The sequence below is a fragment of the Gopherus flavomarginatus genome, chromosome 4 (assembly GCF_025201925.1).
Source record: "Gopherus flavomarginatus isolate rGopFla2 chromosome 4, rGopFla2.mat.asm, whole genome shotgun sequence".
In the NCBI taxonomy this organism is placed as follows: Eukaryota; Metazoa; Chordata; order Testudines; family Testudinidae; genus Gopherus; species Gopherus flavomarginatus.
In genome coordinates this window covers 143,617,573-143,638,949 of record NC_066620.1, presented here as the reverse complement: position 1 = coordinate 143,638,949, position 21,377 = coordinate 143,617,573, and the positions used below count along the sequence as shown (strand labels likewise).

Sequence of the window (21,377 nt, the reverse complement as noted above, 5' to 3'; positions counted from 1 at the left end):
TTTAAGAAATTCTTCACCATTTTCGCTGCAACAAATTTGTGTTCTTGGAGTTCTGCTTTCACATAAAAATAAACCAATAAATCTTTCAAGGAGGGAAATGTTGCATGACTTGAGAGTGAAAAATCTCTCACGTTCTTAGAAAGAACATTAAAATCTGGCAGTGTTTAAGCATAAAACCAAATAAAATAAATTATAAAAGTATCAGGCATAAAAGTGAAAATCAACAGAGGAAGAAAAGAGACACAGCATTTTCCTCTCTATATACCCAAATACCTTTACATAAGGTAGCAAAAACTATCCAAGAATATGCAACATCCCTTAAGAGTATAAAAATATCATTTTAGCAACAGATTTGTACACATGAAAGTTGTGAAAGCTTCATGCTTTGACTGAACAACACTGAGATAACTGCAAAGTAATAAAAATACATTCATCTTCATTTTCAATACCAAAGAATCTTCAACATATAATAGAAGGGAACACAGTTCAGTAATGAGTAAAAAAAAAAAAATCAATCATTTTTGGAGAGGAAGAATAATATTGTAATCTCCTAGAATTAAAAGGATCCAATTTATTTAAGATTTTAACCCCCCTCTCCCCAGCTAAAATTTCTCTTACACAATTGCGCTAACTTGTTTTATAGGATCATAGCCAACGAGAGTAAGCAGTTTATCAATCTTTATCTTGATCCTAAGAATTCAACTGAAATTAACAAGGCACTGCTCTGTAACAGCCAACTGAACACAATAAGCCAACTTGTTCTGAAAATAACACATTGGGGTAAACTGGTCTGATTTATATGCTGAGCAAGTCACCTTTACTTTCTTGTACTCCCTCTTGGTTAGCTGATTTGTATTTTCTGCTAACTTCCCAATCCCCAAAGCCTATTCAATGTGTATGTTTCACCCTCGCTTTAAGACACCTCTGAATTTGGCCCAATGCAGAGAGTTGACATTAACAGTTCAAGCATTGAGAAGAGAACATGCTCCAATGTGGGCTTAAACACTGCATTACCAAAACAAATCAAATTTTTGACAGATGCAATTTCTACTTCACAGTTTTCACAGATCAGAGATTACAAAATCCCCAAAAGGTCATATTCCCCCTTCAAGAAATCATTTAACCAACCTCACTGGATTACTCATCCTCTTTCCTACTTGAATTATATTTTTATTACATCCACTCACACCAGTTTTGTTCCTCTGGAAGACAGAGCAAAAATATCTGTTCCCGTCAGTGGCAGACTGTGTGTACTCCCATTATATGACTTACAGCACAATTTTTCTGTTTTCAGAGAGAAAAGGGGTGAATAGCTCTGAAATACAAAATTTATACCAAGCCCAGCCATAAACTGGAGACACAGATGCAAAATGAATTAGAAATAAAAGAGTTGTACTCTGAGAGGAACACAAAAAACAAGTTGTTTTGCTATAGAACTCCATTGCTGCCTGTCATCTGATCAGAGGATAATTGTTTCAATTATGCCACCAGAAGAATTAAATGTGGATATAAGAGCTGACTTCAAGGGACCTCTTTATTTTAACAACACCTTAGCCCTGGCGCCTTGGCTTGAAAGCCCACAGCCTTGTCAAATTGGCATTGAGTGGCAGTGCATTTACATGTTCAAAGCAAAATACTCTTTAAAAATGAAATAAAAATCAAGGCAAAGTTCCTCCTTTAATATGTTCAAATAACAAATACCCTTTTATCAATATTTTTAGGTGAAAGGAATAGAGATTACACCTCTACCTCAATATAACACTGTCCTTGGGAGCCACAAAAATCTTACCACGTTATAGGTGAAACCGTGTTATACTGAACTTGCTTTGATTCACCAGAGTGCGCAGCCCCGACCCCCGGAGCACTGCTTTACCGCGTTATATCCAAATTTGTGTTACATCGGGTGGCGTTATATTGAGGTAGCAGTATACGTTGAGAGTGGTTTTAGCCCTTCACTAAACAGTTTCATAAAATCTAATCCAGACATGCTCTCCAGATAGTGAGTAGTCCCTATGCATTCATACAGAACAAGAAGCTTCTTTGCACACACAAGCCTTATGCAGCATGCACGCACACACACGCTTTATGCAGCTCAGAAGGAGAAACTTGGAAGAACTGACACTGTTCTCTGGAGAGCACAGGGACTGCTTATTCCTGGAGAGCAGAATGCTGAAAAAGGGGGTAAGAAGGAAGTAGGGCGATGACTCTATCCCCTACTTGGAGCAGGGCTGGTGCAATCTGCTCCTTCAATTTGTAGCCAATGGGATTCTGTGTGGACGGAGCAGGCTGCACTCCTCCCATGCACAATGGGTGCTTTGGGGGATGCATCCACAGACAAGGGCAGTGCATGGAGCCCTCTGTGCCCCCTTTCCAGGGGCTTCAGGGACATGGTGCTGGCCACTTCCGGGAGAGGCACAGGGCCAGGGTAGGCAGGGAGCCTGCCCTGGCCCTGCTGTGTGCCACTGCCACCCCAGAGCTGGTCCAGGTAAGCAATGCCAGGTTGAAGCCCGCACCCTGAACCTCTCTTGCACACCACACCCCAACCATCTGCCTTGAGCCCCCTGCCTGCACCCCAACCCCCTGCCACACCCCAACCTCCACCACACTCTGAGCCCCCTCCCACACCCCACACCCCCGCTGCATCCCAATCCCCTGCCCTGAGCCCCCTCCCGCACCTTGCCTGCCCGGAGCCCCTTCCTGCACACCGCACCCCCGCCCACACCCTGCACTCCCTTCTGCACCCCATCCCTACATTCATGGCCCTGCATGCAATTTCCCCACCCAGATGTGGCCCTCAGGTCAAAGTTTGCCCACCCCTGCTTTAGATGAGGGTGTTTAATATTGCCCCAGTCCAAAACATGTTTCATGTCCTTTTTTTTTTTTTTGACCCAGAAACACTATTCCAATTTTCCTTTGGCCACAGACTCTCCCAGGCCTTGATCCTGCCCATTTAGAATGCATGGGTGCAGCATTCCACTCTCACACTCTCACTGACTTCCTTAGGGCTCTGAATGGGAAAATCTGTCTGCCCACCTGCTGTAAATCACAGGATCACAGCCATAATTTATAACTTTGACTTCTGGACAAAGCAATAGATTTTGGAGTTCCATAGCCACTAAAATATTAAAATGTGTGCAATGGTCAAAAAAGATCAATTTTTGCCTGGGCCCATTTCTCCAGAACTTATGTTAGCCTTATATTTTGGGCATGATATTTTATCTTTTCATTCTGCCTCCATTTCCTCATTCACCAGGATTAAGGAGTTAATATCCCATTAGGTTAATTTTCACAAATAATTTCTAGCAAAATCAGTAACTGTAATTTTAGATACACCAATGTAAATCTGCCCTCTAGAAACTAAACATATCTTTCATTAAACTACCACCATAAAGTTTAAAAACCTTCTCTACAGGCATCACAAACATTCTGAAAAACAGATTTTGTAGCAAGTTTTGTAAAGTGCACAAAATATTAATGGAAATATTTTTAAAAAGGTTCTAATGTCATCATCAAAACTCTTGAAATTTTGTTAAAATTAAATAGAAGTTACCTAAATGTGACTTTTTGGTTCTAATGTCTTGGTAGAAAGCAGCAACATTTTCAGAAAAATTACACCACCTAAACATACTGTACCATAGCAGCATAAAAAACCCTACAATTAGATGCAACTGCAGGCTTAATAAGCAGAAAACTGACAAAATATTAGAAATCTAATAAAAAGAAGTCTGGGTTTCCACTGAATCCTGGGAGGTAATATTTGTAATTTTGTTTACATTTTTTCTGACAGTAAACCCAGTTCTAATAAATCATGTTCTTCCTTAAAATTGAGTCAGATTTTGGAAAACATACTCGAGATATAAGATATGGCAGTTGAAGGAGCCATATTAAAATAAAACAATACATAAAAACAAATAATCCCAGAAAATAATCGTCATGTCAAATAGCTGCAATTTTACACAACCGACCGGTGCTCCCCACACACATAGATGGCACTTGGTCGAATGCGTCTTCTTGTGTGACCAGGAAACTGTGGCAAAAACTTGAAGTACTTGGGCATTAAATCTAAGCATGCATCATGAAATTTCTTAATCCTCCAGTAGTAAATCAACGGGTTCAGTGCAGACTTGAGGTAGCAGAGCCAAAGGAGCCAAGTGCTTATCTCAAAAAAGTTGTGCTTGTTGTAAAAGTGACTGTTGAATGTAGCAATAAGGCTGTAGGTGGTGAAGGGTGCCCAACAGACTATGAAAACAATGAACAAAATCAATATGGTTGTGAAGGCACGAGTTTTAAAGCTCATATCAATGTTCATTTGAAAAGGTCTCTGAAGGCTCATGAGACCAAGCTTGCTGGCCTGGCTGAGGCATATGCTGTCGGGATGGCTGTGGATACGAACTGCATTGTGGCGTACGGTATTGAGTATGCCCATAAAAGAGTATAGCATTACCATGAATGGAATAAAAAAAGAAATTAGTACAACTAGTATTACATACGCCTGGTAGCCAGGACTAGTGGTGTAGCCAAAAACACACTGAGGTGCTCTAGAAGGTATCTGCAGGTTTGGGTTCCCCACAGATAATGGAAAAGCCACAACAAAGGATGCAGCCCATGAAACAGCAATGAGAATCTTTGCACGGTAAGGATTCAGCTTATCTTGTCTCTGAACTATAATAAGGAATCTATCAATGCTAATAATGAGTAGGATGGCCACTCCCTCTATGACAAACAGCCAGAAAAACATGGCAGAAACTCTGCAGAAGATATCTCCAAAAATCCATCGCGTGGTAATGATGGTTATCAGAGCAAAAGGCATGTTCAGCACTGCAAGCAACATGTCTGCAAAAGCCAGGCTTGCTAAGAGAATGTTAATTGCAGATCGCATGGCAGCTTTCTGGTAGACCATGAGGCAGACAACAAAGTTTCCAAGAAAAGAAACCAACAGTATAAATATCATAGCAGCAGAAAGAATGATCTGGAGTGGCAGACTCAAGCTCTTGAAAACGTCCTTTGTTGGCAGGATAGCTGTAGGGTTCACTAGTAAAGTACTTATCTCAGTGGTGACCATGGCCCCTGAACTGTGATTCAATGGCTGTGTTGTGCCACTACGAAGCAAAAATTGAGGAGTGGTAAAATTCATATAGGCGTTTTCATAGACAATAAAAGTAGCATTCAATGTCCTAGAGTGGGCAGATGTGAACACTGCGGAGAAAACCATTGCTTCAGGAGGAATGAATTCAGAGCCAAGGTCCTCAAGGCATTTCAGCTTGTAAGGGTAGTATCATGTTCCTTGGCCATGGACCAAATCAGGATTACACAACTGAAAACAGCAGAGCTCCAACTTTCATGCCAATATTTATGCCTGAAAAAAACAAAAACAAACACAAACATAGGAATGAAACTTAAAATGAGCAGAAAAAAATTTGGTTCTTAGACATCACTAAAGGACCAATAATGTAATACGTTTGAGAATCCCTATCTTCTGATATTAACTGTCCGATAATTCTGTAATTGTTCTCCTCCTTCACCCACCTCCAGTCCTGGACTATTAATTTAAATGTTCTGAATGTGTTTTGGAATCTGAGTGAGTCCGACACTGCTAAGATTTCGAGCCTGAAGGGAGATGGAGCACCACACCCAGAAACAGTCTTTGGCTTAGTTTTATTTGGCATTGGTTTTAGGTACACTTTGAAGTCACAGTATAATGAGGAAGCATAAGTAAGAGACTATCCTACCTGCTCTGAAACACAGAGGGTCAAAAATGCAATCCCTTCCCAAAGCTGGAATTTATTAACAACGAAATGAACAATAATAAAAACAAATCATGAACAAGAAGCCCAAACTTTTATCCAGGCTAACGTTCTTAGTTGTCTAGGACCTCTCAGCCCTCAAGTCTGCTTCCTCCACTTCACATGCCCTCAGCAGGAGTAGCCTCCCTCCAGGCTCCATATTGCTGGCAGGTGTTGCAAGGCAAGGCCACTTTCAGCTTCTGCTTCCTCTGACAGATCTTTAACTTCTTCCTAGTCTGGTCCTGTATGGTGTTTGTTCACTCCCTCACAGGAAGGTACAGTCTTACCATGAACATAACTACACTGTTGATTCATGAGTTTAATTATTTCCCCTTACTGCTTGAAGGAGGAGGATTAATGTTTTATTTTTCCCTCCTACCTTTTACATTTCAGAGCCCTGCTGGTAGCTCAGGGAAAGCAGACTGTCCTAAACTACGTAGGGAGATTCTTGCAAAAATGCCAGATAAGCTAGTTACCTTGTTCTAGATTTCTTCTTCTCCTTACTCCTCGCCCTTCATTTTTATTTTATATTAACTCCTCTGCAACAAGCACTAATGATAATAATAAACTAAAGCACAAAAACAGTAGACCTACAGTGAGAAATTACCCAGCATTTATTGAAAGAAAAAGCCAATTTAGAAATCTTTCCTTTAATAGTCTTCCCCACCAACGTTAGAATTCTGTGTATAAACAACACCTAATAGGAATTTATCTCACTCTTTTCTGGTTCAGATAAACAATAATTTTGACAGTGTGGAGTATCAAAATCCTGTTTAGGAGACCCACAAAGGCCTATTACTCAATGAACACTGTAAGCAGTGAAGACAGAAAGTAGCATCAGTGTTCCGTAAGGAGTGATTTGAAAGGCAGCATAAAAACAACAAATAATTCATGATTCAGAACTGAAAATAAGGTCTTACAGGTAATGTCTGGTAGGCTTCTCTGGAGAGTGGGAACAGGAAGCCAGGGTGGATAACTAGGAAGGGAAGGAACCTAAGCCTCAGTATTCATTATGAGCAGCAAATGGAGGAAATCCTGCAGATATTCTGATAGAAAGTGAGGGACAGAACTCAGTATGAGGGTGCTGGTAGGCCCATCTCAAGCTTCAGTTCAGCAAGATACTTAAGCACATGCTTATCATTAAGCATTATCCCACTGAGGACAATGGGACTATTCGCATACTTAAAGTTAACCATCCAAATCTGCAGGATCAGGGCTTTAAACATCTTCATAACATCTAATCTAGTGCTGATGTTTTAAATTTAAATAGCCTTAGGTGTCCAGAAATTATAGCAAAGAATGTTTCACAAAATGCTAGACAGAAAACAAACTAATCAATCTAATGTGTTCTTGTTTAGAGGCAAGGGATTTAAAAATATATGGCTTTTATGATTCATTACCCTTTAACTACAGCAGAAAACAACTTGGGGGAAAAGTACGAACCACAAAGCTTATTTGACATATGCTATACCAACTCACAAGCATACATGCACTGTTTCTTCATTTCTATTTAAATCCCAGTAGCTAATATATGCAACCCAGAGAATGTGAAATTCACTCAGGCGCAGAGTACCAGTGAAAGGTTTTGTGCACCATTTAATCTGTTCTGACAGGCTGTGCTGGGGGACCTCTGAACCCTCTAGGTACTGGATCTGTGCAATTGGAGACAGAGGAAAAATGTTCCCTGGAGGAATTGCTATTCGTTGACGATGGGACATCAGAAAAACAGGCAACACAGAAGTTAGGCTGGGAGCAATTCAGCCACATGGACAGAGCAATGCACAGGGCTTAAAGCAGATTCATTTGTTCAATTTAATCTGCATTCAGCTTCACTCCTTGCAAATGAAACAGGTACGGAGGACAGGGTCTCCTCACGGATTCCAAATAACTTAGCATTGTGGATGAGCTCCTAGGTCCATGAGTCAAAACAGCCATATGGTGGTAGATGCTTTCCCAGCCCATTGGGATAGAATAGAGAGCAAGGAAGGGCTGAGCTTCAGCCCTCTGCCCTGTCTGTGAGTTGACGGAGTGGATAGGATTCCCTTCAGCCAACCCCACAGAGTTCCTCCCACAAAACCTGAGCCATCAGGCTTTTTGCACAGACAGCAAGTTGCAACAAAAAGATGTTTCAGTTGCTCTCTCCTCCCATCATCAAGCACACAATCTTTTCTATGATCCATCCTGTGTTTCCCTCCTCCAAAAAAAATTTGGAAATATAAACAGAGGTTGAAAAGAAAATCAGAAAGAACGGAGCTAAGAGGAGTTCACAGTGGTTTTGTTTCACTCTTCAGTTACTAGCTGCGAAGGCCAAATCCTACCGTTTGAAACTGAGACAGACGCATTGGATAGCAGTTATTGAACTAAGCATTAATGAGCCCATAGATTGAAGATAATCTAAATCGGCAAATTTGTTTCTGAGCAATGTGGAAAAGTATGACGCGGATACATTTTGGTCACTGTATTCTCATTTTTGGAACATGCACTCTCGTTGATTCTTTTCAAATGCAGAAAAGCTAGAGTCCAAATTACTTTTTCCTTTTCAATGCAGAAAATTACTGGGTACGCACATTTCCTTTGAAGCAAATTTCTCACTCAAATGCAACTTTCTTTATATAAAGCATAATAGACATAATTGTTTCTGATGCAGTGTAAACTCACAGCTAAATATCTCACAAATTTCATTCATCAAATATAATTATTGCTAGAACTTTGTTTGAATTTAGCAGATTTTTAAGCCAAGGGCAAAAATCTGTTTACAATTTGGAAAGTATACTCAACTGTCAAAGATTATGTCTCATATAGAAAGCCAATAACCATCAAAACCAGAACCTCCCTTATAGCCAAATGGTGGAGGATTTTTCTTTATACAGTACTTGTAAATACAGTATTACAGCAACAGTTGTGTTCAAGGCAGAGTAGGCTAGTCTACATTTGGCTGTTGCTCACATTTGCATTAAATTTAAAGTTTTCCTTTTTAATTTTACCTGTTTCTGTGCCAAATTCTAGCCACCTACCTTTGATTTTCTTCAAAAGCTTAAAAGTTGACAGGTGATTTAAATACATAGAAAGGAAGAACTTTAACATGCCCTTTTACATGGTCCCACTTGGGTTTTGCTTTGCTTTGTTTTTACAATTATCATGAATGGTTTATTTTAATTCACATTTGGTTGGGTTAAAGATGACCTGTAATGTTAATTTTTTTACCATGTTTATTATTACATAAGCCCTAAATAACCAGGGTAACCAATACATTTAGCACAAACAGGGATATACGTAGGTAGTACAGATTAGGGAAACATTTTTAAATACAAAACCAAAATGTTATAAATAATGTAACTCACTTTGTATCCTTTCTTTGACTCCCATATCTGTGTAAAGGGGGGCCTGGGAGATTTCTCTCACTACATAGGAGGGAGAGGATTTCTTCAATGCCTTAACATTCAATTCCCTGCTTCAGATAGAGCAAGAAGTGGGGCATAGAACCAAGGGGAATGGGCAATTTACTTGTTAACTTACCTGATTTTCCACTCGTAAGACAACTGAATTAGCTAGTTTCCAATCATGCAGACTTGCGTGTCCAGTATCACCAACAGAACCATTCATTCATCTCTTTTTCAAACACACCAAGATTGGGTAGGACCAAGGCTATGAACAGATTCCATCCACATCTGTTTTGATTCACCATTCCCATTTGAGCCTGTGAGGTGTTACCTGGTTGGTCTTATATACCATGTTATACCACTGTCTCCTTGGATATCCAGCTTCTGCCTCCATGCACTCTTCCATAGTGAACAGTTTTAAGCAGTCAGTATGGGGTCAATCTAACAACATAGCCAAATCATTGTAGTTTGCATCTTTTGATGACTCTAGTCTTGCATTATATTTTCAACCCTTTATGGATGTCATCATTTCTTAATCTACTTAGCCATGTCATACCTAGGATATGGCAAGGGAATCTTATTTCCAATGTTTGCAGCTTTTGCTCCAGACACTGTCAATACTCAAGTTACATAACCATAATGAAATGTGGGTACAATGAGTGTTGTATATAATCTGGTTTTAGTTGTTATGGATTTTACATTCCAAACATTTTTATTCAGTTACATGAATGGTCTCCTGGCAGTAGCTATCCGCTTGTCAATGTCATCTTCCTGGTAGTTGTCATATGTTATAATGGAATCCAAGTAGCAGAATCTGTCTACTTGTGAGAAGTCTACACCATTAATGACCAATTTAGTCAGTTTCTTGATTTCTGATTCCACTAATTTCACATTAGTTTGCTCTTTTGTTCATTCATTTTTAATCCCCATTCTCTGGCTTGTGTAGACAGGTTAATCTGAAGCTGAAAGCCAGTAACATTTGTTGCTATGCTCGGGATTGCAGTGCTTGTAACGCTAGGCCGTGATTGGTGCACATGATGCAAGAAGCGGCCTTAACATAATTGTATGTTGCTTTGCAGTGCTATTTTTGTTTTCACTTAATAGAATAAATATTGCTTTCAAACACACACAATTCTTTTATTAAAAAACAACAACCGGAGGAGAGAGTCAAATGAAAAAATTCATCAGCAGGGAGGGGGAGGGGGCATGGGGGAAGGGAAGTTCTCAAGTGGAGGAGGGGTCCCAGGACAGCTACAGATTTGTCTGTGTTCAGGGATCATGCTCAACCTTCTCCTTTGGAGTACTATGCACCCACTGCTGTACTTCAGCAGGGCCAAGTTGCGGAGGGATGAGTGTTGAGTGCAGTGGGAGTCCACACTGCGGGACTGTGAGGAGGGAGGAGTGGAATGCTGTGGGTACAGAGTGAAGCCAGGAGGTTGATAACAGTGTGTTGGTGGTGTGTGGAGGACGCATGGGAAAGAGTTTTGTGACAGTGGCTGCAGGGGAGGGTGAGCATGGAGCTGCTTGGTTTGAAGAACTAGTATCACCTAGAGTGTGTCCACTTGGCACTCTATAACTGTTAGAAGCCGCTCTGTGGCTTCTTTCTGGTGTGCTGAATTCTCCTTTCGGTCATTCTCATTGCTGTCCCGCCACTCCTTCAATTCCTGTTTCTCGGCAGCTGACTGCATCATAACCTCAAGCAGAAAGTCCTCCATAGCTCTTCTTGGATCTTTCTAATTCAGCGCATCCGTTCTGCTGCCGATAAGGGAGACTGGCCTCCCAAGGTCATTGCTGAAGTTTAAATGCAACATTTTACAGAAGCAATATTATTTGCAACACAGACAACAGTGATTCAGTGCTTTAAAAACACAGCCAGTCCTCACACACCTGTCACTAACTGGCTGACCCCAGGCAAGCACACATGAGCCACAAGACCCCCAAAATGGTGAGCAGCCGCAGGGGGAGGGCAAATCACTCTTCCCAGATCCTACTGTACGCTTGGCACATGGCTCTTGGGGAGAGCCAGCACCGTAGGGTTGGCCTGACAATCATTCCTGTTCCCACACTTTCCATAGGAGGGGATCATTATGGAAGATATTTTGCTGCTGAGAGTGAGCAGGGAATCAAGGGAGGGTCTTCTCCAAGCCTGTGGCTTCTACCCTGGCACCTATGCGGTTCGTCTGTGTGCGGCAATAGTCCCCCCACCACCCGTCACAGCAAATTGGTGCGGGAAAGTTACCGTTAATGGGGCAAGAAACAAAGCAGCTCTGCCGAGGAACCTGCAGCAGTGGATCTCTGAGGGAGATTCACGTGAAGTGAGGAAGTCAATCAACAGCCTGTTCCGCCGCTGAGACTAGGCATGTGGTTGGAGACAAGCCTGCTTCTGCAACCCTCCTGCAACCGCCAACAACTTGCTTCATCAATTCCCAAAAATCAGATCCACTTATCAGGGGCCTCCTCTCCTGTTTGCGCTTCGCCAAGATCCTATTGCTGTGACTGGCTAGGCTCCTCTGGAGTAGAAAAGAGCACCTGACTGCATGCATCTCTGGCCTCTGAGTCATCCTCTACCTCTGAGTCCCCTCCACACTTTGTCCAAGATTGCCTCCCCCTGGCTCAGTCCACTCTCAACTGGCACTTGAGTCAATGAAGTATCCATAGTGGTCTTCGCAGTGGAGGTGGGGTTGCCAATGAGGATCGCATCCAGCTCTTTGTAGAACCAGCAGTCCATGGGCGCTGCACTGGAGCAGCAGTTTGCCTCCCGCACCTTTTGGGAGGCATTCCACAGTTCCTTCACTTTTCCCCTACACTTCAATGTGTCCCAGTCACGGCCCTTTTCGATCAAACATTGTGAAATCTGTTCGTAGGTATCATAATTCCTATGGCTGGAGCGCAGCTGGGACTGCACAGCTTCCTCTCTCCAAATGCTGATGAGGTCCAGCAGCTCGGCAGTGCTCCAAGCGGAGGATCACCTGGTGCGTGGCGCAGACGTGGCCACCTGGAAAGATGCACTGAGACCACTACATGTATTATTGAGCAAACAGGAAGAGGACTTTCAAATTTGCAAAGGAATGTATGGGCTGGGGCTGATGGTTGGTCACGTAAGGGAAGAACAGTAGAGTTCAAACTGATGACCAGAGAGGTGAGAACAAGCATTGTGGGACACCTCCCGGAGGCCAATCACAGCACTGTAATCACCATGGTATCTACACTGGCACCACAGCACTGTAGCCCCTGCGCAGAAAGCTCTACGCCTCTCATCAAGGTGGCTTTTTTATAGCGCTGCAACTGCGTAGTTTCTGCACACTAAATGCCTTGGCAGCATGTTCACTTTGGGAGTTACAGCGCTCAAAGTTGCTTTAGTGCGCAGAAGCTTGCCAGTGTAGACGGGGCCTAAGGGAGCTAAACAAGATGTTTTCTAATGCCACATCTATACTACAGGGGCACAGTTAGGGTGCTCTAGCTATGCTGTCATAGTTTAGATCCTTACTAAAGTGACAGAAGGGATTTTTCCATTATTGTAGAAACTCCACCACCTGAATGATCGTAGAAAGATCAACTGAAGCATTTTTCCATCAACATAGCTATGTCTACACTGGGGCACAGGATGACAAAGACACAGCACTATGGCATGTGGATTTTTCACACCCCTGAGCACTGTAGCTACGTCAACCTTTTAGGTGTAGATCAGGCCTAACTGTAGAGCAAAAAATATTGGATTTAGTATGCATCCCTGTTTGACTTCAGTTTTCACTTCAAACCACTATGTCAGCTCACCGCTGACTTGCATTGCATGTCAAGCTATGCTATATAGAATCTGCAATATTTGAATCAACTTGCTTCTAAAATCGTGCCTAATCAGGTCTCTGAAAAACAGCCAGGCACTTGGTCCAGATGGTATCCACCTAAAGTGTTAAAACATGGCACAACAGGCGTAATCATGCTCCTTTGCAAACTATTTAACCTCATTTGGATGTAGGGTAAAGTCCCTGAAGGCTGGCAACGCTCAATCACTGTATTACTCTTTTAAACAGGTGACCCAACATATTGCAACAGCTACAGAGAAATATGTCTAATAAGTATTCCTAGCAAGGTATTCTGTTGAGTGATTCTCAACCAAATGCAAAAAAGAGCACAGGAAATCCCTTCTGATCCCTTCACTAGCTGGTTTTACGCCTGAACCTGGACTCTAGATAAGATATTTGTTTTTTATCAAATCTTGGAGAGATGCAGATTTCAACAAACCTCTGTCTGCACATTCATTGACTTAATGAAAGCATTTGACTTTGTAAACAGAGAGGATCTATGGAAAGCACTCAAGCTGTATGATTTTAGCAGAACTATTCATAAACAGTTTATTTAAAATTGAAGTATTTTTCTCTTTTCCTCTTAAAACTAGAACTATATATTTTAAAAGTGAAAAGTACTAAAGCAACAACCACCAATCTGGATTGAGCAATTAGTGACACTTAATTAAGGAGAATGCCTTCTGCCCTTAGTTCAGCTGATGGTTAATGGCCAAAAAGTGCTCAACATGGAAGTCATATTGCAAACCATGAACAGATATAAAAAGAAAAGAAAAATAGCATTTACTTAGTTCTTCAGAAAGAGCATGGTCTAGTCTTTAGATCACAAGAAAGGGCAACAGCATTCTGGGTTAAATGCTGGTGCTGCCACTGACTTGCTGTGCCCCAGTTTCCTCATTAGTAAAACAGTTATTATTCACCTGCTTCGCAGGGATGTTGTGAGGACTAGCTAGCATTTAGGACACCCTTCAATATCATCAAATGATAAGCACTAAAGAAGCGCAAAATAATGCTGAAAATCTGCAGTGCCAATGATGTTCCATGGTCTTTGCCTAATTGTTAGATTAACCAAGAGAAAGAGCCATTTCTAACTTCACAACTTCATTCTCAAATTTCCATTGCATTTGTATCCAGTGTACCTAAATTGTATATTTAAGTTTAGCATCCATTTACACCTGCAATAACACACACTTTCCTGACACAAAAATCCAAAACATACCAATCCAGGCAGGATCCCTTGAACAGAATAAGGAACAGTCTGAATAAGTCATCTTTCGGTGCTCTTTGTGAGGTTGCATGCGCTGATGTTCAGCAGAATCTTCCCTTTTCGAGCAGCCTGTTAAAAAATAAGTAAGTCAATACTACTGACACAGATATGACAAACACAAGCCTCTCTTGAGGCGACTGTATTTATCGTTATGAATGTTATCTGAATGTTTGAGCCAGCCTTGAAAGTATGAAAACTTCAAAGACCATTACATTGAGATGTGCCAGATGATACAGACCTGTAGAATATTCATAGCCTTTTGTATCAATACATGTTATATGTACTGTGTATTCCTGGTCACTGGGGGAATATGGAATCACTAGAGGGTGATTAATGCAAAATTCCAAGGCCGATTATGCAGCCTTTGAAGTCTGCATAATCGGCCTTGGATGAACCAGAAATGCCCCAGGGGAAGGGGCATTGACTGGTTTTTACCTATTTTCAGGAGGCTGGGAGACAACAGTTTTGGGGATACAAAGGCTAGGATTAAACAGACTAAGCAGTCTGCTTTCTGATCCCACAAATGGACATGACCTTTCAACCAAGGTAGCACCCTACTCTGCTGAAGGTTTAGAAAGACTGGAACCTGCCAGAGTCCACACAGGATTAATGGGCAAATCCTGGTACAATTAGTATGCATTGAGACCTTTTATTTTGTTTCATATGTTTTCTCTGTACGTTTTTGTTCTTAAGTAAATGTACTCTGCTAAGAAAGAGCTGGATAGTCACTTATAACCACTGCTAAGCCACTGTCATTGTCCTTGAAGAGAAAGCAAAGTCCAGAGGCTGAACATTAGTCAGACCTGCTTAGGGAGAATCTGAGTCCCTGCCCAGAGAGGGGACAGCTAGAGAACCGAAAGAGCATTCCTGGAGCCAGCCCTGGAGGTTGTCAAAGAGGCAGTTATTCTGAAACTGTAACAACTAAGTCCAAACATAAGGCAGAACATGGGCAGAAAGGCAGCAGTTTTCCCTCCAGTAAAACTGAAAAGATATTTTTTGTTGGATTGGAGTTAATATTCTGTTAAGTAGAACTTTTAGGCCCCAATTCTGCAAGGTACTTAAGCATATACCTAACTCTGAAGTCAACGGGACTACTCACGTGCTTAAAGTTAGGAACATGCTTAGAAACCTAACTGTGTTAAGGGCCTGATCCAAAGCCCTCTGAAAACAATGGAAAGAAACAGCATTTAAACACACAGGCTGCTGTGGAATTTCATAAGGAGGGTTAATGAAGTTCGCAGAAAGTAACAGACATCAACCCAACCTATTAGAGAAGTGAAAATGATTGAACAGCTGCAACAGGGGTCGGCAACCTCTGGCACGTGGCTTGCCAGGGTAAGCACCCTGGCAGGCTGGGCCAGTTTATTTATCTGCCGTGTCTGCAGGTTCGGTCGATTGCAGCTCCCACTGGCCACGGTTCACTGCTCCAGGCCAATGGGGGCTGCAGGAAGGGCAGCCAGCACATCCCTCGGCCCACAGCCCCCATTGGCCTGGAGCGGTGAACCATTGCCAGTGGGAGCTGCTATCAGCCGAACCTGCTGACACGACAAGTAAACAAACTGACCCGGCCCGCCAGGGTGCTTACCCTGTTGAGCTGCATGCCAGAGATTGCCGACCCCTGAGCTAAAATAATAGAAATGGCCCATCTAGTCACCACCACCACCCAGTCGTCAACAGGATATTGCTCTACTTTAACAAATATCTAATGTGACATCTGTCAAACAGGCTAGGCGGCCTGAGTATTACTTTTTCATATGGCTCTAGTGAATTCACACTATCCATTTTCAAATGAGCACTTTGGCAGATTCTTCTATTTATTCTCAAAGGAAAATGAGGGAGTATCAGCGAGCCTTGAAAGCTGAAACATCTTAATGCTTTTTGGCAGCTCCAATGATCTCCATTATTTACAAATATTTTGTATACATAAAAATCAAAGTACAAGATAAAATTGTTTATGGACACTTGTCTCTCTTTCTGGTTTTTAAAAGGCTGGAAAGGCTTTGACTTGTTTCACAATCACTCTGTCACAGTTTTCCCAAATGGTCAGAAGTCAGTACTAACGGATGTTATTTTGCAATCAGCTCAAAATTAACAATTTGTTTATTCCAATAAATAGGATAAGAGGGAATATTATTGTCATGTAGAAAAAACACACAGATAAAATGCAGTGCTAAGATTATGATAGGCATTCATCACTAAATCTGCTCCCCGTTTAACAAGATCAGCAACATAAACTGTTAATCTTTTCTCCCAGCCTCAGTGAAGCATCAGCTAAGGAAACAGGTTTGCCAGCAGGCAGAAAATAGTGCCAAGAACTTGGAAGGATTAAATTCAAATTCAACTTGTCAGATCTTCCCACAAGTAAGCATATTCTCTGAAATATTTTTTCATTTCTTCTCATTACTTGCATGCTAAGTAAAGATGCCATCAGTAAGAGCTGGTAGTGTTTTTAAACCCAACTAAAAAAGTAATCTAAAATATCTGTGACATCTATGAATAACTTTAACCTCAAGCTGCCAAGCAGGTAGATAAATATAAAGCATTTTTTAAAGAAATGAAAGTGAACCAGAATAGTCTGTACTGTGTCCAACTGGTATTCCCCATTATATGTATTGAGAAACTCTCTCAAATCAGTAGAATCCATCAACATGAAAAAAAGTTGTCCTGATTCAGCAATGAGTTCTGCATGGCTGGAACCCCATGCATACACAGAGCTGAGTCAATGGGGCTCTGTGCAGGCACACTTGTCTGCCCACACAAAGCAGCTTGCCTAACTTCGGCCACTGTATATTAAGGAAGGCACTCAAAGAAATTATAATACCACCCAAACTATTTTGATTTCAAGGTCAAAACCAATACCTTACTGCACCACGAATGAGTACTGCTTTGTGAGATACATCACTTCACTTCTCCTTGCTCTTCAGGATAGGGACTGTTCCTTAGGATATGTCTACACTTAAAATGTTACTGATAGCACTTCAGTGTAGACACTCAATGAAGCGATGGGAGGGGTTCTCTCATCAGTGTAATTAATCCACCTCCCAAGAGGCATTAGCTAGGTTGATACAAGACTATCTCCGGGGACTTGCACTGTCTACACCGAGGCTAGGTCGGCATAGCTATGTATCTCAGAGGTGTGGATTTTTCATAGCTATGCTGATGTAAGTTCCCAGTGCAGACCAGCCCTTAGTATGTGTTCATACAGTGTCTAGCACAAAGGGGCCCCAAACACAGATGAGGGCTTTAGACACCACTGTAATACAAATAATACATGCAAGTATTCAGAATCATCCATCATACAAGACATACCAGCATGCTAGTGACTCCCTCAAAAGGCTGCAAGAGCTTTTCAAATACTTTGAATACCTTAAACTGCACAATCAGGGTCAAATACACCTTCCATGCCCCAACTGAAAACCTGGTCTGCACGCTGAGAAGGTGGTAAGCATGGTTTAGGACAAGCCCACTCTAGATTGCAAAGCAGCTGCAGAGCTGTTCTGTTAAAACTACTTCAGCCTCTTGGCTGAGGTAGTTTACATGTCACCTATCACACTGCTTTGTGGCATGGGAGGATCAGAGGATCCATGCAGCACACTTTCGGCTGTGTCCACTGGGCAATGCCAAGCAGAGAGAACCTAGACCCAGGCTCCGTGCAAGGAAGGAGGTATCTCTCTTCCATGGTGCCCCTCTACATTTTTACCCATTTACATCTTCGAAATGTACCTATTCTGCTGCCAGGGAAGAGGGACCTGGCTGGATTTGTTCCTTAGTCATTAATGGTTTAACAAAACAATAGCAACTATCCATGAATGGAACTTAAAGCACACACACAGTTTGTCATTTTTATGAGGTGACAAATCATTACTGAAATGTCTTTACTTCCATTACTGACAGAGCTAGGCAAAATATGCCCACTTATCTCATTATTGCTTTCATAGATACTTGCCTGACTGTGAAAGAGTAAGAATTTGTGATTTGGCGGGGGGGGGAGGGGAGGGGGGAGGAAGCATTGAGGTAGAAATGAGGGTAGAATGAGTGGAAAAAATGTGACAATTTTGTATTCTTTACAAATTGTAGGCTAAGTATGTTACTCACATGGTATCTAGTTAGGATGACCAGACAGCAAATGTGAAAAATCGGGACAGGAGTGTAGGGTAATAGGAGCCTATATAAGAAAAAGACCCAAAAAATCGGGACTGTCCCTATAAAATCGGGACATTTGGTCACCCTATATCTAGTGACTGACTGAGCCTCCCAGCTGTGGCACAGAGTGTTTGCAAAAGCCTTTGGCAGTACCTTTACTAGCAAACTTTGCAGCCACAATGCTCCACCAGAGGTAACAACAGTGTTAACAAGTCTCAGCTGTTTTTATCACCATGTTGATGACTTTTTACCCATTTTATAGTTTTAATCCTTGTCTATTATTTAACTGATTTTCCTCCTATTGCCTATTTTTACTTTTGTTTTGTTTTAAATCTGCACCTGTTATTTTTTTCAATTTTATTCTTATTTATTTATACATTTCTCTGTTGATTTACACCCACCATATATTTTGATTTTAAGTCTTTATTAAAAGATCCCCGTTTCCTAGGCTACGGTTCTAACCTGATGGTAGTGTCCAGGTTTGGAGGTGCTGAGGTTGGAAGGCAATGCCCCAGCCCATGCCATTACCATTCTTACTGCAACCCTTACTGCAGCTAAAGTTCTGCTACTTCCTAGGACTTTTACCCAACCCCTACCTCCAAGGAAATAGATGTTAGGATTCCTGCCCCTTGTGAATACTGCAGGCCCTATAGCATTTGGGTCCAGAAAGTGGTTATGGCTAGGGTGGTTATGGCTAGCAAAGTAGCATAGGTAACTGTTTCAGCGATAGAAGAGTACAGCTCACAGATTGGAAAGTACCACTGAATCCTTCAGGATAAAAAGGGGACATATTAATATAAAGTTGGTTATTTATTTTGTATCAAATATATAGAATTTTTATTTTCAACTAATACAAAAATACTCTAGCAAGTCATTATTATTCACTTGAATTCCAACATTTACCTTCTGCTTAATTTGCTGAATTAATCTAGGATAATCTACCAAATCAGATACATACTGGGACATTAACCTATTTGTCTTAATGTAAAAAGGTAGAATCTAAATAAAACTAATAGGTGTTAAGCCAAGCTATCTAATTGTTTTGAATAACTTGTGAATATGTTTCACTTCTCAAACCAACTAATAAGAATTATTCTCTCAAGATAGTAAATTTTTAAAAAAAAATTGCACAAAAATGAATCCATTTTATGAGCAACAATTCCAAAGAAGTGTGCCCATACAGGAGGAGGGTTAAGGAGAGTTTCCATTTGCCTCACTGTCAGAAATGACCCTTACATACTGGCAGCTGGACAAAAACAAAACCAGTATAATACACAAAAAATGTCTATGCAGTCATGATTGGTGGGGTCTTAAAAGTTATGTTGTTCAATGAGTCTTGAACAACAATATGCAAGCAGAGAAAATAGGACAGAAGTTCCTAAGTAGTACCAAAAATGTATGTTTAAAGCAACAAATCACATGAACAGGTTAGAGAGTGGGGCTCAGACGGTCCCAGAAAGGCAAGATCCTTGCAGAACCTTCACATGAGGGGGATGGCATGGCGGGGGGGGATTCACATGGGAGCACACAAGGGGGTCAGAGACTGGCACAGACAGGCAGGGTGCCCCCAAGATCCTTGCACACATGGGGGGGCAGAGAGGGATCAAACTCCACTGGGGGAGCAGAGACTCATAGATCCCCAGCTTACATAACGGGAATAAAGGAAAGGAGCTCAGATACTCCAGCTAGGCAAACCCCCTCCAGAACCTGACTCACATGAGGGAGGCAGAGAAAAGGGGATGCTGGTGGCCTCGGATCATGGCACAGATAGAGGAAGGTAATATGGGCTAACAGGCACTCCTGTCCCTATTCTCCCCCTCCCTCATCCCCATGACCAGTCCCAGTGTTCCACACTCCCCTCTCACTCTCCATCGCCTGATACCGAAACCATTTCCGCCTACTCCTCCACCCCAAATCACCCTCCCCTCCCAGCCAGCATTTGCTTGTGTAGTTTATTTTCTTCTCAAAAAATAATCTCAGTGCTTTCTAAATATTCTGCTGTACCTAGGTTACATTTTCCCAAAATAAAAATCCCCCTTTGATAAAGACAGTTTGGAGCAATACACCTGGTTTTTCTAATTCAGATTTCCACCCTGGGGCAGATTTGAACTCATAGTGCTTGGTGTGGAGCTCAGATTCAAAGCACAACAAATCCTCACAGCCACTCAAGTCCTGTGACCTAGAGGTAGTTTCCCAGATAGGTAACCTCTCTTTCTGAACATGTTCGGTATAGTCTATTAGACATGCAAATAGGCGTGCAAGCCTTCTCAAGTGCCGAACAGGAGAAGCAAACTGCTTTTGAAATAACATTTTAATCTGATTTCCCCTCAAAGGCCTGGTGGGATCTATGTACTCTGTTTGGAGTAACCCTTGAGAGTCTGAGATGCTGGTGTGATGATTTGAGCATTGGTTTAATCTCTATCTGTGAGCAAAAATAAGCTTGACAAATTCTGGCAACCTAAGAAAAGTTGTTTATTTTGAGGGGCTGTGTCTTGGGAACCCCTTGGTCAAATGGCCCCAAATTAGGATCCCTAATAGAACTCTGGGCCCCCAGAAGGCACACCAAATTTCAAGGAAATCAAAGTAATCACGTACATTTTAGAGCACTTAAAAGAATATAGCTTTAAACAGAAAGCTGGTCTTAACTGTAACTATAGAAAGCTGCTGTTCTGCTCTGATAAACATCTACCAATATGAAACATTTAACATATTGCTGTAAATTGGGCAAAACATTATGCCCATTGGTTTCCGTAACTAAAGCCCTACCAAATTCACAGTCCATTTTGGTCAATTTCACAATCACAGGATTTTTAAAATAGTAAATTTCATGATTTCAGCTATTTAAATCTGAAATTTCATGGTGTTGTAATTGTTGGGGTCCTGACCCAAAAAGGAGTTCGAGGAGAGGAGGGTCACAAGGTTATTAAGGGGGAGGGTTGTGGTACTGCTACCCTTACTTCTGCGCTCCTGCTGGCAGCAACACTTTCTTCAAAGCTGGGCA

The 21,377-nt window shown here is 41.7% G+C and overlaps 1 protein-coding gene across 1 annotated transcript in view; it reads right to left on the bottom strand.

The window, feature by feature from the left end:
• Positions 1 to 2,807: 2,807 nt before the first annotated feature.
• Positions 2,808 to 21,377, bottom strand: part of GPR63 (G protein-coupled receptor 63) — a 52,365-nt gene continuing 33,795 nt past the window's right edge. The window contains exons 2-3 of the mRNA XM_050949311.1: positions 14,186 to 14,302; positions 2,808 to 5,356 (exon numbers count right to left, since the gene is read on the bottom strand). Coding sequence (XP_050805268.1) covers positions 3,953 to 5,212 — 1,260 coding nt within the window. The 5' untranslated portion in view covers positions 5,213 to 5,356; positions 14,186 to 14,302 and the 3' untranslated portion in view covers positions 2,808 to 3,952. The remainder of the gene's footprint in view (positions 5,357 to 14,185; positions 14,303 to 21,377) is intronic.